A 14793-nucleotide genomic window follows, 5' to 3' on the forward strand; every position below is an offset into this window, starting at 1 on the left:
TTTTCTGTTGTTGCTGGACTGTAGCCTGCATGGTGTTTGTGACCATGACCATCACATAACTGTTGTAGTAAATAGTCTTTTAAAGGTGTCTGGCTCATTCAGATTTGATTTGCGTGCACAGCACATTTGGTGATGTGTTTTGTGTGTTGCATTTTGCAATTTTATTTTACATATTGTAATAACAGGCATGAGGTGTTTAATATGTTTTGGATTTCTCTCCCTCCTCTTCCATGCATGCTTTATGCATTATATAATTGGCAGTCGACAGACCACAGGGCAGCTTGGGACTCCCAGCAGGCCAATCCCCATCACTTGAGAGCTCACCTAGCAGCTGACAGACATGGTGGCTCGGTACAGGTATTTTCTGCTTCTTTGCATGACTGATTATTTCCACATCCTGTAACCATATTTCCCATTTCAGAACCCATGGCATGCTTTCTGTTTTTAGCTGAAAGCAAAATGAGACAGGCCTCTCCATAACTGCATTCCTATGTTCCTTGTTACCCAACAGCTGGCAAACTAAAAATACACAATTTTTGTGTAATTGTTTGACACTTTATACCATTAATCCTTGTTTACAAAAGTTTCTGTAATAGTTTACTAGTCTGTGTAAAAATAACTTTTAGATAATAATCGTCCTTCTTCTGCTGAATTACATGCTGAATATTCATACAGTCTTATAAACTGAACAGAATCTGGTCCTATGGATCTTCCCATTCATTGTCGTTTTGCATTAGCTCATACCTTCCAAGTTCTAGTGAATTTAGCAGAGATCATTCCTCAGTATTTGTTCCAGAGATTCGTAAATGTTTGTTGCTGCATTCTTTATGCTGTGTAATGCTTACAGGTTAATAAATTGCTGTTCCTTCATTTATAAAGGCACTTACAACTAAGTGGAATATAAATCCACATAGTTATGGTGAATAAATTGCCTTTCTTGTTAGCTTTACCTATGTTTCTAGTTCCAGTAAAGGGTTCTGCATGGCATACCGGACCTTCATCTTAAGCAATTTACTTCTTATGATAGTTAAACAGTTTAAAAAAAAACAAGCAAGAAAAAAAGTTCTTATCCGGATCCAGGGAATACTAAATTAGTAGAGGACTCAAGATTAACAACAATTAAGGATCCAGCTATGTGCATGATGAGCCATGACTTTCCACAAAGGCTCCCAGATCAGCATCCTGGGTGATTCCAACCTGCCTTATATATTTCTATTACCTCTGTCTGTTTGTATTGGGTGTGTCCTAGCTTGCTCCTTCTGTTCTGCTGCCTGCAACTGGCAAAACTATCCACTGCTTGTCTGTTGTGTGCCACGATTTTCTCTGTTCCTGGGACCCCTGAAGCAGGCGCATCTGTCAGCGCCGAAACACGGCCCGTGTCGGGTCATTGATCAATAAAGTACTCCTGTTGTCCTAGTTCTGAAGGCCCAGTGTTGCTTTTTTCTTTGGACTTGTTTGCCTGTATACTGTAGTGCCCTCTTTGTCTGTATTGTATATTACCATCATTGCAAATAGGAGGTTAAGTCAAAGCAGGGGCCACATCGCTTAACCACTGCAGCAGAATGGTCTGTCTGGCTTGCAAGAATATGAACTGCAGCAAAATTCGTTTAGGTTTACTTAGCATAGAATCTGTAGCATCATAACAGAAAGCATTCACAAAGGAGTGCATATAAAGTCAGTTTGACAGCCCTTTTCTTTCTTGCATGTAGTTATCGACGTTTACCATTAAAAAAAAAAGCCAAAGCAACTACCTGCTCCCTCGACCCTTGCCCATCAAAGTATAGGCCTTATAGAAGATGCCACAAAAATTGTGAGCACCTCTCTTTCTAATGAGCAACTACCAACAGTGTTAAAAAAGGCAGTGGTTTGCCTCTGCGCAACTACCAACAGCTTTAAAAAGGGCAGTGGTTCGCCCTCTGCTAAAGAAAGACAACCTTGACCAGGACAAACTTGAAAGTTACAGGCCAGTATCCAACATCCCCTTTCTAGGGAAACTCATAGAACAAACAGTCTGTGTTCAACTTAATGATTGGTTAGAAGAGAGAAACTGGCTAGATCCATATATAGACAGCTTAAAACCTATATGAGTTTGTACTATTGCATTGCTTCTTCAGTGGCACGATGAACAGGATAAATCTAGAAAGCTTGTTAAATGCATTGTTAGTCCAATAAAATGGTATTATCTAAAACTTGATTGTTCACCTTTATTGTTTTAGACGAGTGGACTAACATGGAAATCAAATTCCCTTGAATCATTTTGAAACATTGTTGTATGGCTCAGTGAAACACTCTGTTTATTGTATTTTTTAGACGGGTGTGAAGACTTCTACAAGATGCTGTATGCACATAGCATAATAATAGTACAGGAACTTATCTAGTATGGTCTGTTTTCTTAATGCAAACTGTTGGCTTCTTGCAAAATCAATGTTTTGTAGCTGTAAAATGTTGATGCTGTCCAGAGTTTCTAGCTATATCTCATACTTGCCTCAAGATGTTCTATAGCCTCTGACACTTTTGGTGGAGGAGCAGGAGGAACATCGTCATCATCTTACTCATCGTCAGCGTTGTCTGATAGTGTGGCTGTGACTTTTTTTTCTGCACATTTGCATAATTTCTTCATCAGTCACATGCTCATAAGTGGGGCATTTATTATAAACTGAAACCCAGTTCATAATATCGTTATTTATGCGTTCAAATTCTTTTAATGCCTCTTCAGCTAATTGCACATCCTCTGAAGAAAAGCCCAAAATATTTTCTCTTGGGCATCATTCCTCATCAGTTGTTGATAAAGGGAATAGGGATCCAAACTCCTTTATCCATCATCGCTCAATGTAAGTTGCTGAGATAGCATCCCAGGCCTTTCCACCGAGGTGGCAAACTTCCTTCAAGTTGAGTGGTCAGTGCTGCATCAATTGTGTCAGTGTTATCTGTCGCCATCCTCTTAATCAATTTACATTGGTAATTGTTTTAAACACTGAAATAATGCCCTGGTCTAGAGGTTGGATCTCTGAAGTTGTACTCTTTGGTAGTTAAGACACTTATATTACTGTTGCGGCTCACAAGCTCTTCTGCTGGAGGGTGTGCTGGGCAGTTATCCTTCTGGATGGCCTTTTTCTCTTGTTTATATAGATGAGTTCTAACTAGTCTGTAAAGTTTGAAGAGTTCATCCAAGCATTTCTGCTGTTTGTGTATTCAAAAGGCAAAGATTTCATATTTATATGATGAAAATACCTGGGTGTTTTGGACTTCCAAGTCATGAGTTTTACTTTGACTGCCCGATTTATTTACACAAAAAAAGAATGGTCCCTCTGTCCTTCCTTCGTTTAAAGCCTTACCATTTGTGTATATCATCTTTCGCTGCCAGTGTACAATCTGGTAACATTTTGAAACACAGTCCTGTTTCATCACAGTTGTACACTTGATCCTCACTGTACCCTCTTTGTTCCAGTACATTTTGTTTTTTGGGGGGGTAAGCATGTGCTACATCCTTGTCAACTGATCAGATCTCCCCGTAGGAAGGACTTGACTGATGGTATGCCTTTTCTTAAATCTGTCAAGCCATCCATTACTGGCTTTGAACTTTGACTCTTTGCCATTTAGCTGTCAGTCAAATTTTTCCACCTATGCTTTCATGATGGGGCCAGAAATGAGGACTCTGTGACTGAGCATTGATGAACCATTGATATAGCTCTGAATCCTTTTATAACTAGCCACTTCAAAAAATTTTTTACTTTGTAATCCTGCTTTCTCTTCCAGAATACAGGGCAAACCTCTCAGCTTTTCTTCTTTTCTCCACCCTCTTAGAGTAGATTCGTTGATGCCTAGCTCTTTGGCCAGCTGAGTTTGTTGCTTACCATACTTTAGTTGATAGAGTGCAAATAACTTTTCTTGAGTAGTGAAAGACTTCCACTTATGAGAGAGTTTCGCCATGGACAGAGTTCACCCGAACTTGTTTTCACACTGATACTGGGAGCACCCTAACTGCATATACGGAGTCCACCCAAGCACTGGGTACAGCCAAAGCCGAGATTGTTTTCACACCAACACAGACAGAGCTTATCTGGGGGTAGGCCCAAGCATAACCTGGCATACCTAGACATTAGCTAGAATGGTTTTCATGCAGGGAATGGGGGGTGGGCTCCACCCTGGCGTAGCTAGACTTTGGCTAGAATGGTTTTCATGCAGGGAAAGGGGTCGGCTCCATCCCGGTCTAGCTAGACATTGGCTGTAGTGGTTTTCATGTGTGCACAGGGAGATGGCATTGACAACAGAGAAAATGTAAGCAAAAATAAGCGGATTCTCTATATTGCAGGGCACGTTAAAATAGAGTTCCACTATGTTTAGGATTTTAAAGATAATCAGTACAATTAGCACTCATTAAAGAAAAATAGTATAACTCACATCAAGGGATAGAGAGGAATAATAAAGGAAAACAAGATTACGCTATATTCTTCCTGGTAATAAACTAAGGTGATCTAACCTATAAAGTTATTATCTTATTTCCTTATGTAACATTAATCTTTCTAACTGAGCTGGCTCAAAGAAAACAAAAGTTCATCCGGAAATGTAATTAAAATTTGGTGGTAAATTTTAAGAAAAAGTCATCCCTAGGGCTAGAACTCTTATTTTTAATTGACACTGTCTAATCTGTGTTACCCTAGAAACATATGGAAAAACCTGAAGTGTCCCTCCTCAAACCAGGAAATCTTTCTTCCTAAAATAAGCTTTCAATATAGTAATTTTATTTTCTGAAGAAAAAGTATCCAGTAGAATGGTTCTCGAAGAAATGTCCTGAGTAGTTTCTAAATTTTCAGGCAGATTTAAAGATTCAGTAACTTCAGATGTTAACACATCTGCAGCCATGTCATCCTGTATTTTTCTCACCAGCTTTACAGGCAAATAAAAACATTTTAAAATAAGCAATGAGTCGGCATATCTGCGAAAAGTAATGGGCAAATAGGAAAGAATCTCAAATTGATAACTCTAAATTGATTTCCCCAAAGTTCCATTTGCCTGTGAAGACTCAAACTGACTTGTACGGTCCATCCATTCTGCTCAAGAAGATAAACTCGTTACTTAAGGTAAGCTGTGATACAACATATGTATACCTAATCTTAATTTGTCCATGCGATTTTCAGGGCATAGACTGTAGAAGTCTGTCCGGCACTGTCCTTGTTCTAAAACTTCTGAAGTTGTAGAAGCCCTTGAAAAGCTTCATTGCAGCCAGTCCAAATCTATCCAGCCAGACCTTAGAAGTCCACCCATTACTGGCTTTGCCTCCCAGTTACTAGTGTTGCCACCTAGTGTCTGATAAGCTTCTTTGGATCGATTCCTACGTGTTTATCCCACACATTTTTTAATTCCGTTACAGTTTTCATTCTCCACTACCTGCTGCGGGAGGGCAGTACAAGTATCTACCATCCTCTCTGTGAAAAAATACTTCCTGACATTATTCCTTAGTTGGCTTCCCTTCAACCTCAATTCATGTCCTCTAGTTCTACTACCTTCCCATTTGTGGAAAAGGGTTGTTTGCAGATTAATACCTTTCAAATATTTTAATATCTGTATCATATCACTCCTGGTTCTCCTTTCCTCCAGGATATTCATGTTGAGGTCAAGAAGTCTCTCCTCATACATCTTGCTACGCAAACCACATACCATTTTTGTCACTTTTCTTTGAACTGCTTCCAGTCTTTTTACATCTTTAGCAAGATACAGCCTCCAAAAGTGAACACGATACTCCAAGTGGGGCCTCACCAACGACTAGTACAGGGGCATCAACACCTTCTTTTTTCCAACTTGTTATACCCCTCTCTATGCAGCCTACTGGCTGCAGCCACTGCCTTGTCGCATTGTTTCGTCACCTTGAGATTCTCAGACACCATCACCCCAAGGGCCCTCTTCCAAGCTGAGCTTACCAATCTCTCCCCTCCAATCTGGTACTAGCTTTTTTTTATTGCAAAATACCCGAATCCCAAAGGGGTCATTTATAGATCTATTTTTGATGGATCTTTTTTCTTCCAGGTAGCAAAATGGTAGAATTCTGTTCCTTCAAATATTAGGGTATTAAATCAGATTAAACAGTTTAAGAAGGCACTCAAAACACAATTGTTTATATAGTATAATTAAGTTTTGTAACACATAAATTAAGCCATGTAATCAGTGGTGTGCTGGAGCAGGCTCTCACAGGCTCTCGAGAGCCGTTTGTTAAGTTTTTAAGAATTTTGGGAGCCAGTTCTCCATGGCAACTTTAACAAATGGATCCCAAAATGTGAGCTTGGGCCCTTCCTGAATTCTCTTTTACTTTGCTGGCGAGAGAGAGCCCCCTGTTAACAATTTACCAGCACACCCCTGCATGTAATTCATAAGGTATGCCTTGCTTGATCTTTATAAAAACTGCAATGAACTCTTGTGGAAATTTTGCGGGGTATAGGTGTATTATGTTCTGTTTTCTCTTTTGGATTTTTGCACCCCACGAGCATCACTCTACACTTCTTTGCATTTTAACTGCCAGATCCTTGATCATTCTTCCAACTTATAGAGATCCCTTCTCATAGTTTCTACACCCTCCAAGGTATCCACTCTATTGGCTATCTTTGTAAAAAGGCAAACTTTTCCTTCTAACCCTCCAGCAATGTCTCTTACAAATATATTAAACAGAATCAGCCCCAGCACCGATCCCTTCAGCACTCCACTGCTCACTTTCATTTCCTATGAGCAAATTCCACTCATCACAACCCTCTGTCGCCTGTCGATCAACCAGTTTCCAATCTAGTTCACCACTTGAGTCCTAAGTTCTGTCCTCTCAGCTATTCATGGGTCTTCTGTGAGGAACCTTATCAAAAGCTTTGCTGAAATCCAGGTAGATTACATCTAGCACATGTCCTTTATCCAGTTTTTTGGTCACCCAGTCAGAGAAGTCAGATTAATTTGGCAGAATATTCCTTTGGTAAAACCATATTGCCTCAAATCATGTAACCCTTTGGCTTCTAGAAAGTTAACTATTCTTTCCTTCAGCAATGACTCCATTAATATTCCTACCACTGAAGTGAGGCTTACCGGCCTGTAGTTTCCCACTCCTTCTGTGAACACAGAAGAAAAGTATTTGTTTAGCACGTTTGCTTTATCCTCATCATTCTCCACAAAGCCATTCTTGTTTAGGAAGTAAACAAATGTTTAGTTAGTGTTATAATTGATCCATATTTCAGTTATCTGTTAATTGTTTGCTGATAATACATTTGTTTTTTGTTCATAGTTCAATATATTTTTAAGACAATAAACAATTGCTTATTGCCTCTGCCTGTCTGGACTGATAAAGAATCCTGGTGGTTTGTGTGTTTGGTCTGTGAGTGCTTTTTGGGAACTGTGGGACCACTGGGAGTGTAGTCCCAGTAACCTAGAAATCACTGGGGATAATTTGAGAGCAGGAGATTCGCCCAGAGGCAGTTGTGACCCAGTCGGTGGGAGGAGGGTGCTAATGTAGAGCACAAGTGGCAGGTGGAGGCGGACCTGAGCTGTGCTGGGGATAGACCCTCTAAGTGGCCACGGGGTAACCTAGGCAGGTGGCTAGGTATTTCGTAACAGGGGCGTGTTGTGGACATATTTTAGGTGGGACTAGGGAGGGCCCAAAATTAGGACATCCAACAGCGATAATCGAGTGGGAAGATGGATGTTTATGTTTAAATCATTTTTATTGAACCAAGTAACAATAAACAAGGCATTTCTTACAACAAGTAAATTTTTCAATTCCCCCCCCCCCCCCGCTCCCCTTCTCATTCCCCCCCACCAAAAATCCCCCCTCCTTTTTCCTTCCTTCCTCCCCCTTCCCTATCCTCCCCCCTCTAATCTATAACATCCCATTACTTATAAGTTCAATAAATGACTTCGTGCTGATGGTGTCAGTGTATTCCAGAAAGGCGGCCACTGTTGTTGAAATTTTTCCCCCAGCTGCGTTTTAAAGTCAGTAATCCCCACTCTCTCTATCCGCATCATTAACAACATTCGTGCCCGCCACTGCTGGAGTGTAGGGGTATTGGGCGACAGCCACTCTGCTAGAATAATTTGCTTGCCAACTATCACTGCTCGTGCGACGAAAGCCATAAAGCCCTTCGCAGAGGCCGCTGCATCTGTGGTTGGCCAAACAGTAGGGCTGGGTTATAACAACATCGCTGGCGCCATATTGTATTGACATAGTTTATGATTACCCTCCAGACTCCTCCTATTTTCGTGCATGTCCAAAACATGTGTCCTAAAGTGGCACCTTCTGTTCCACACTTCAGGCACTCTCCCCAGGGCGACAGACGCATATAAAACGCTCTCCTGGGGGGTATATGTGTTCGAAAAACAAATTTGAACTGTAATTCCCAATGTGTGGACTGGTAAGTCACTCGCCTAAGCGAAAGTACATGCGATTGCACCATTGCCAGTGTGATGTCCGCTAACAGATCTGCTGTCCACTGTTGAGATATAGTCTTGTAATCCGGTTCTGGCATAGTATCCTTTATGTGCCTATGATGATGAGAGAGCGGCACTTTCTGCTGGGCCTCCAAAGAGAGAGCCAACGCCAGTTCCTCCTGTGCGTCCTCTGCCAGGTGTTCCCAGGGGAGTGATGCTACATAGTGCTTTAATTGTTCATAATAGAACCGCTCTCCATTTAGAAGGCCAAACTCTTTTTGTAAGTCCACAAAAGGTTTCATGTGTCCTTCCCGGGTCAACACCTGCAGCAGATATTCTAGGCCACATTTTTTCCATCTCTTAAACGTCCCATACATACGGCCCGGTTCAAAGGCTGCGTTGTCACAAATGGGTAGATACGGGGTAACCTGCGCTGAGAATTGATGCATCTTGCAGACCCACTTCCAGGTCGCCACCGCTGCTCCCATGATCCGGGACTGTTGTAAAATCTGTGAAATGGGCGGTGCAAATAATTACTGAAGTGGGTCCCTGAGGTAAGGCCTAGCTCCATAATGGTATCTGAGAAGTCACTTGTACCTCGGAACCAATCATTCACATGCCTCATCCCACAGGCCACATTGAAATACCTCACACTCAGCAGTCCCAGGCCTCCATATTCCACCGGCGTACATAGCACCTTCATAGCAAGGCGAGCTCTTTTACCACGCCAAAGGTATTTTTGCACTATTCTGTCCAGCTCTTTCTCATCTTTCTTGTTCAAGTATAATGGTAATGTCTGCAGGACGTATAGCCACTTAGGGGCAATGATCATATTAAACAAAGCTATTCGGCCCAACAGGGAGAGAGGCAGTGCTGTCCATGCTTGCAAAATGTTTTTTGTATCTGTAAACAATCTCTGTATGTTAAGGTCATACAACTCTCTCATCTCGGCTGGAACCATAACTCCTAAATATTTAATTTTACCTGGAGCTATCTGAAGTGGTATCTGCCCCCCCCAGCGGGCCCTACAAATAACGCAGCTGATTTTGCTAAATTTAACTTAAATCCAGACATATGCCCATATTGCCTAATTTGCTCTATCAGGGCCTCTGTGGACCTTACCGGGTTGGTCACCGTGAACAGCAGATCGTCAGCATACGCCAGCACTTTTATTGTCTGCCCCCCCCCCCCCCCCCCCCCCCCCCCCCCCCCCCACCACCAGGACTCCTTCAATATTTTTAGCTGTTGGGAAGATGGATGTTTTTATTTAGACTTGTTTGTCACTTTCAGGGTACAAAACAGTGCTCTGATTGAGCAGCTGACCACTGGTGGGATTAAGGCATGACCCCTCTGGAATCCCCTGGTGACTGCTGCCCCTCTCCCCTGAAAGTGAACCCAAAAGGAATGCCAGGCACTATGATAGTATCAGGTTTAGGCATTCTGAACAAATTAGAAAGCAAGTCTTAGGTCAGTGCAGTAGACTATAAACCAGGTGACCCAGGTTCAGTTCTCACTTCAGCTCTGTTTATTTTCCCTTTAAATTGTGAGTCCTTCCAAAATAGAAATATACTGTACCTAAATATTTTACATCTGCAAGCCTGAAGGTTATTGAGATGGTGTACAGTAGGTTCCTGGAGTGCTCAGCATTTAAAAAGAGTTGTAGAGAGGATATGAACCTGGGTGCCCTGATTTACAATCCACTGCACTGACCACTAGGCTGTTCCTCCGCTCTTCAAGGATGCCTTGTATGGCCATTTTTTAAAGAATACTGCTACTCAGGTAGCCTTTTTTGGTATTCATAATTTGGAATTTGGTTTTTCAGTTTGGAAAATGGCTGTTCAATTTGGACGTTCTCACGTATTTTCAAACAGGAAACCCCAATATATTTTCTGTTCAAAAATGGCTGAGTGTGAAGTTTTTTTTAATGTTACGAGCATGGTGTCTCAATTCTGACTTGGACATCCTTTTGAAAATGCTGTGTATGTTGATTTTCATAATTATTTATGATTTTATATTTATTTTACATTTTAATTGTGTTTTATGATATTCATTGATTTGAATATATATGTTAGTCTGTCCCTGATGCTGCACAACATTGGGCAAAACATGGCCACGTTGTGGTTTTGACAATAAAAGCATCTTTCTGAGACCATTTGTGTTTAGTCTACAGTATGTGATTTGTACAGAGGTTTTTAATAGATGGCATCAAAATGAGTGGTTTGATGTTGAGTGCTTGATAGAGACTTAGATCTAATATTTTTATTAGAAGATATTTAAGGGGTAGAGTAGTATTAATTGGTTTGTGTTTTTGAAAGGAAATGGTTTATAAATTCAAGTAAAGTAAATAAAACTTATAACATTGTTATTGAGTATTCAAATAATTAGATTGTGGCAAGCACTAAATTTGATATACTTAGATTTTATTAGCACTTTTTACACAGGAGCCTCATAGATTTGAGTAGGCTGAGGATAGAGCCTGAAATAGTAAGGTGAGCTTAGAACCTGGTTGAGCTGTAGGCAACAGAAGGCAGTAGGAAATGAAATTAATCCCAAAGAAAGGGTAGTCATCCATGGAGTTTCACAGTCACAAGTGCAGTTGTGATTCTGCAGAGGACTGTCTAAATAACACAGTGATAGCAGTAAATGCACTAGGAGATGAAACTTGAAATCTAAGTAATACACAAGAAACAAAAGTTCTAGAATCATTATGTAATCATGTAAGTAATATAGGGAAATATTTCTTCAAATATGTGGAACAGCTTCTTAGTGGAAGTACTGGAGGCTTACACAGTATCATTCAGGAAAACATGGGATATGCACAGATAATCCTCAAACACTGTAGAACTGAGGATTGGGCAATTCGTGCAGTGTAGTTGGCAGACCAGATGAGCCTTTCAGTCCTTAATTGCTGTCATTTTCTGTGTTTGTGGTTTTTGCCTTAGAGAGGATCCTGTCTTCTGCTTGTCTCTAAAATGAGTGACACATATTGCCATTTTTTTTATTGTGAAGGTAGAGTTGGAGATATTACATGCAAACTGAAGTTAGCATTGTATAAAATTTACTGATTGAATCTCTTATTTTATGTCATGCATCTGTCCTGGCTCCCCTGACTTTTCATTTTGCTTTGTGAAGCATCGCTTAGAATAGTACTACAGTCTATGAAACAATTCCGTTACTGTAGATACTACTTTGTGGTCTTCTTACTTTTAGTTGGTATGATTATTCCTGCCTGTATGTCATTGGTTTAGCAGTGAAGAGAATTATTTAAGTGATCACCATAAAGAGCCAGCCAACAGTTCAGTAGCAGCACTGTGTACTGCCATTCTGGAGATCAGTTTCCTAGCTTGATGTCTATTTCTCAGGGAAGTTTAGAGATACTACAGCATTCATATCCCCACTGGGGCATGAGCTCTAGCTATTGCTTGGCTGTGCATTTATGACCAGACACAGGGTGCTGCATGTATTTTGGTTTTTGGAAAGAGGTCTGTGGTGATCCTTGGCAGAAGGGCAGTCACTGCACTGGTTAGCTTAGATAGAAGAAGGGAGGCAAATAAAATGTGGGAGGATCTCCAGATAGTTTTGAATGAATACTTAGGTTGCTGCAGCCCTATTAGAGGCCAAAAAGGGTAGGAGAAAGCTGTCTTTTTTTTTTTTAAGTTACAAAAATTTTAAAAACTGATTCTGGTAAGTCTCTGTAAGGCCAGGGGGGTGGGGACCCAAGGTAGTCTGAGAGAGGGGTCACAAGTGAGAACTCGCCTGATCTGTTCGTTACCTGGTTTGATGTTCCTTTTGTTTATGGGGAAAGAAGGGAGTACGAAAGGATCCTACTTTGCTCCTGGATCAACTCTCTGCCCAGCTGAGTATTATCCCAGAGCTGCTTTTGCAACAGCCTGGTTCTTAGCTCAAGATTTCCCGTTCTGCTGGGAAGACAGAAACCCTCTGTTGCAGGATTGTTTTGCCTCTGCCTGAATGGTTGGATAGGACTTCCATTGGTCAGCTGTCCCCAGAATAGTCACTGGAGATGCAGAGCAGTACTCGGGAGTTGTTTTGTGATGCCAGAGGTTGCTTTGGTTGCATCTTTGGAGGCACAATCTTTTGTCAGATCTGGCCCAGGAACAAGTGCTCCTTTGCCAATGAAGTGGCTGGTAGAAATGGAGATAAGGACATTGGAGGGTGCTCCTGCACCAGTGGTAATGATAGCTTTCAATGTTGTTGTCAACAGGCCTGCTTTAGCGAAGAAGGAAAAAAAAATCTGGACAGTGTTTGGGTGGCCTTGTCCTGCTGGAGAAAATGTTTACCTGTTTGGGTACACAAATTAAGGAGACGGTTCTCAACCCAGGTGAGGAGTGTGAATACTGACAGAAGATTGGAGTTTGTAGTCTTGGAATGTTCTGAAGATGGTTTGAATGTTCCTGCCTTACTGGTGAGATCCCAAATTGAGGGAACACCCTGAGAGGCATAGAAAAATGTAGACAGCAAAAGACCATATAACCTATCTAGTCCTGCCTATCCATGCCATCTGTTCTCCCTATCACTCCCTTAGAGATCTTGTATACTTGCTTGAATGCAGATACTGTGTTTGTCTCTGCTACTTCTACCGGGAGGCAATTCACCACCCTTTCCATGAAGGAGTATTTTTTCAGGTTACTTCTGAGTCTACCCCTTTTAACCTTCATCCTATGCCCTCTCGTTTCAGATTTTCCTTTCAATTGAAAGCGGCTTGCCCCCTGCGCGTTTATGCTGCATAGATATTTAAATGTCTCTATCATATCTCCTCCCTCCAGCCTTTCTTCCAGAGTATACATATTGAGATCTTTAAGTTTTTCTCCATATGCTTTATGACCGAGACCACTGGCCATTTTAGTAGCTGCATTCTGGACCGACTCCATCTTGTTTTTATGACGGTGCAGTCTCCAGAATTGTACACAATATTCTAAATGAGGACTCGTCAGTGTCTTATACAGGTACATCACTTCCTTTTTCCTACTGGCCATTCCTCTCCCTATGCACCCTTCTAGCTTTCGCCGTCACCTTTTCTACCTGTTTGGCCACTTTTTTTAAATACAATTATTATTGAAAAAGGATTCTGCAAACAGAACAATAAGATCTCCATGGTGTGACCACATTGTGTATTGCGTGCAATTTTGGTTTCCATATCTTAAAGATATAGCAGAATTAGAAAAGGTTCAAAGATGGATGACCAAAATGATTAAGGGGATGGAACTCCTCTCATTTGAGGAAAGGCTTAAGAGGTTATAACTCTTCAGCTTGGAAAACTGATGGCTATGGGGGGATATGATAGAGGTCTACAAAATACTCAGTGGTGTAGGGTGGATAAACGTTAACTTGATTTTTTTACTCTGTCAGAAAGTACAAAGACTAGGAAGTTATATGGTACTACTTTTAAAATGGACAGGAGGAAATATTTTTTCATTTAATGAATAGTTAAGCTCTGGACCTTGTTGCTATAGGATGTGTACTTAGGTATTGCCATACTGGAACAGACCATAGGTCCATCAAGCCCAGCATCCTGTTTCCAACAGTGTGCCTCAGATTCTACTGTCCCCACACAGGGTGGTGCTGCGAGGGAATCAGAAGGAAAAAAACAACATCCAAGTGCTCGTCAGGGACATCTAACACGAGCTGGACGTCTTCCTGCAGCTTTTGTGATGGGCGTCGTCCTTGGACGTGCTTTTCTTACCTGCAATTAGGAAGGACTTCCTTTTTTTTTTTTTTGAGTGAAGGACGTCCTTGGCTGCTCTGCACATGCTCGACCGGCCGACTGGCTTCCGAGGGAATAGAGAATGCAAGTGAGCTACAACGAGCAGCTCATTTGCATTCCATTTCCTTGATGCATGGCCGTTCCCTACCGATTCGCTGTAATCGGTAAGGGATGGACTCTTCCGAGGACCTTAGTGCATCTACCCCTCAGTGCTGTGCTCTCCTTCCTATTCAGCTGCCAACACTGCCTCAGTTTAAACATGAGAACAAGAAGTCCCTGTTCACAATTAAACCTGAAGTGGTGCCAGTGGCTTTGCAGAAAAGAGCACAGCGGTGAGAACAAAACACACTTTCTGCTGCTTTGAAAGCTGAGCTGAAGCAGGTTTCTGGCACTCGGGCTTTGGCACAGTGACTTAAGGACTCTGTTCTTGCCTTGAGCCAGCCCTGAGAAGAAAAATAATTTTATGCATAATTAGTGTTTCATATCATTTTTAGTTCATTTTTGCCTGTAATCATGTGTAGATATTTAATTGTGTCCAGATTAATTTTTTTAAATTGTATTTTAAATGCCTGTATTATTCTAGCTGTTCTGAGTGGCCTACTAGCCACTATAATTAGAGATTTTTTTTTTATTTTATTACATTTGTACCCCGCACTTTTCCCACTCATGGCAGGCTC

The 14793-nt window shown here is 41.3% G+C and overlaps 1 protein-coding gene across 10 annotated transcripts in view; it reads left to right on the plus strand.

The window, feature by feature from the left end:
- Window positions 1-14793, plus strand: part of CSNK1G3 (casein kinase 1 gamma 3) — a 326900-nt gene that overhangs the window by 245609 nt on the left and 66498 nt on the right. For 6 of the 10 annotated variants that reach the window (XM_030193547.1, XM_030193551.1, XM_030193550.1 and 3 more), the window contains one exon: window positions 262-357. The exons of 3 other annotated variants lie outside the window; for them this stretch is intronic. In XM_030193547.1, coding sequence (XP_030049407.1) covers window positions 262-357 — 96 coding nt within the window. The remainder of the gene's footprint in view (window positions 1-261; window positions 358-14793) is intronic. One more of the 10 variants, XM_030193549.1, reaches the window with a different exon arrangement.

This window comes from Microcaecilia unicolor, chromosome 2 (assembly GCF_901765095.1).
Source record: "Microcaecilia unicolor chromosome 2, aMicUni1.1, whole genome shotgun sequence".
NCBI classification, from domain to species: Eukaryota; Metazoa; Chordata; class Amphibia; order Gymnophiona; family Siphonopidae; genus Microcaecilia; species Microcaecilia unicolor.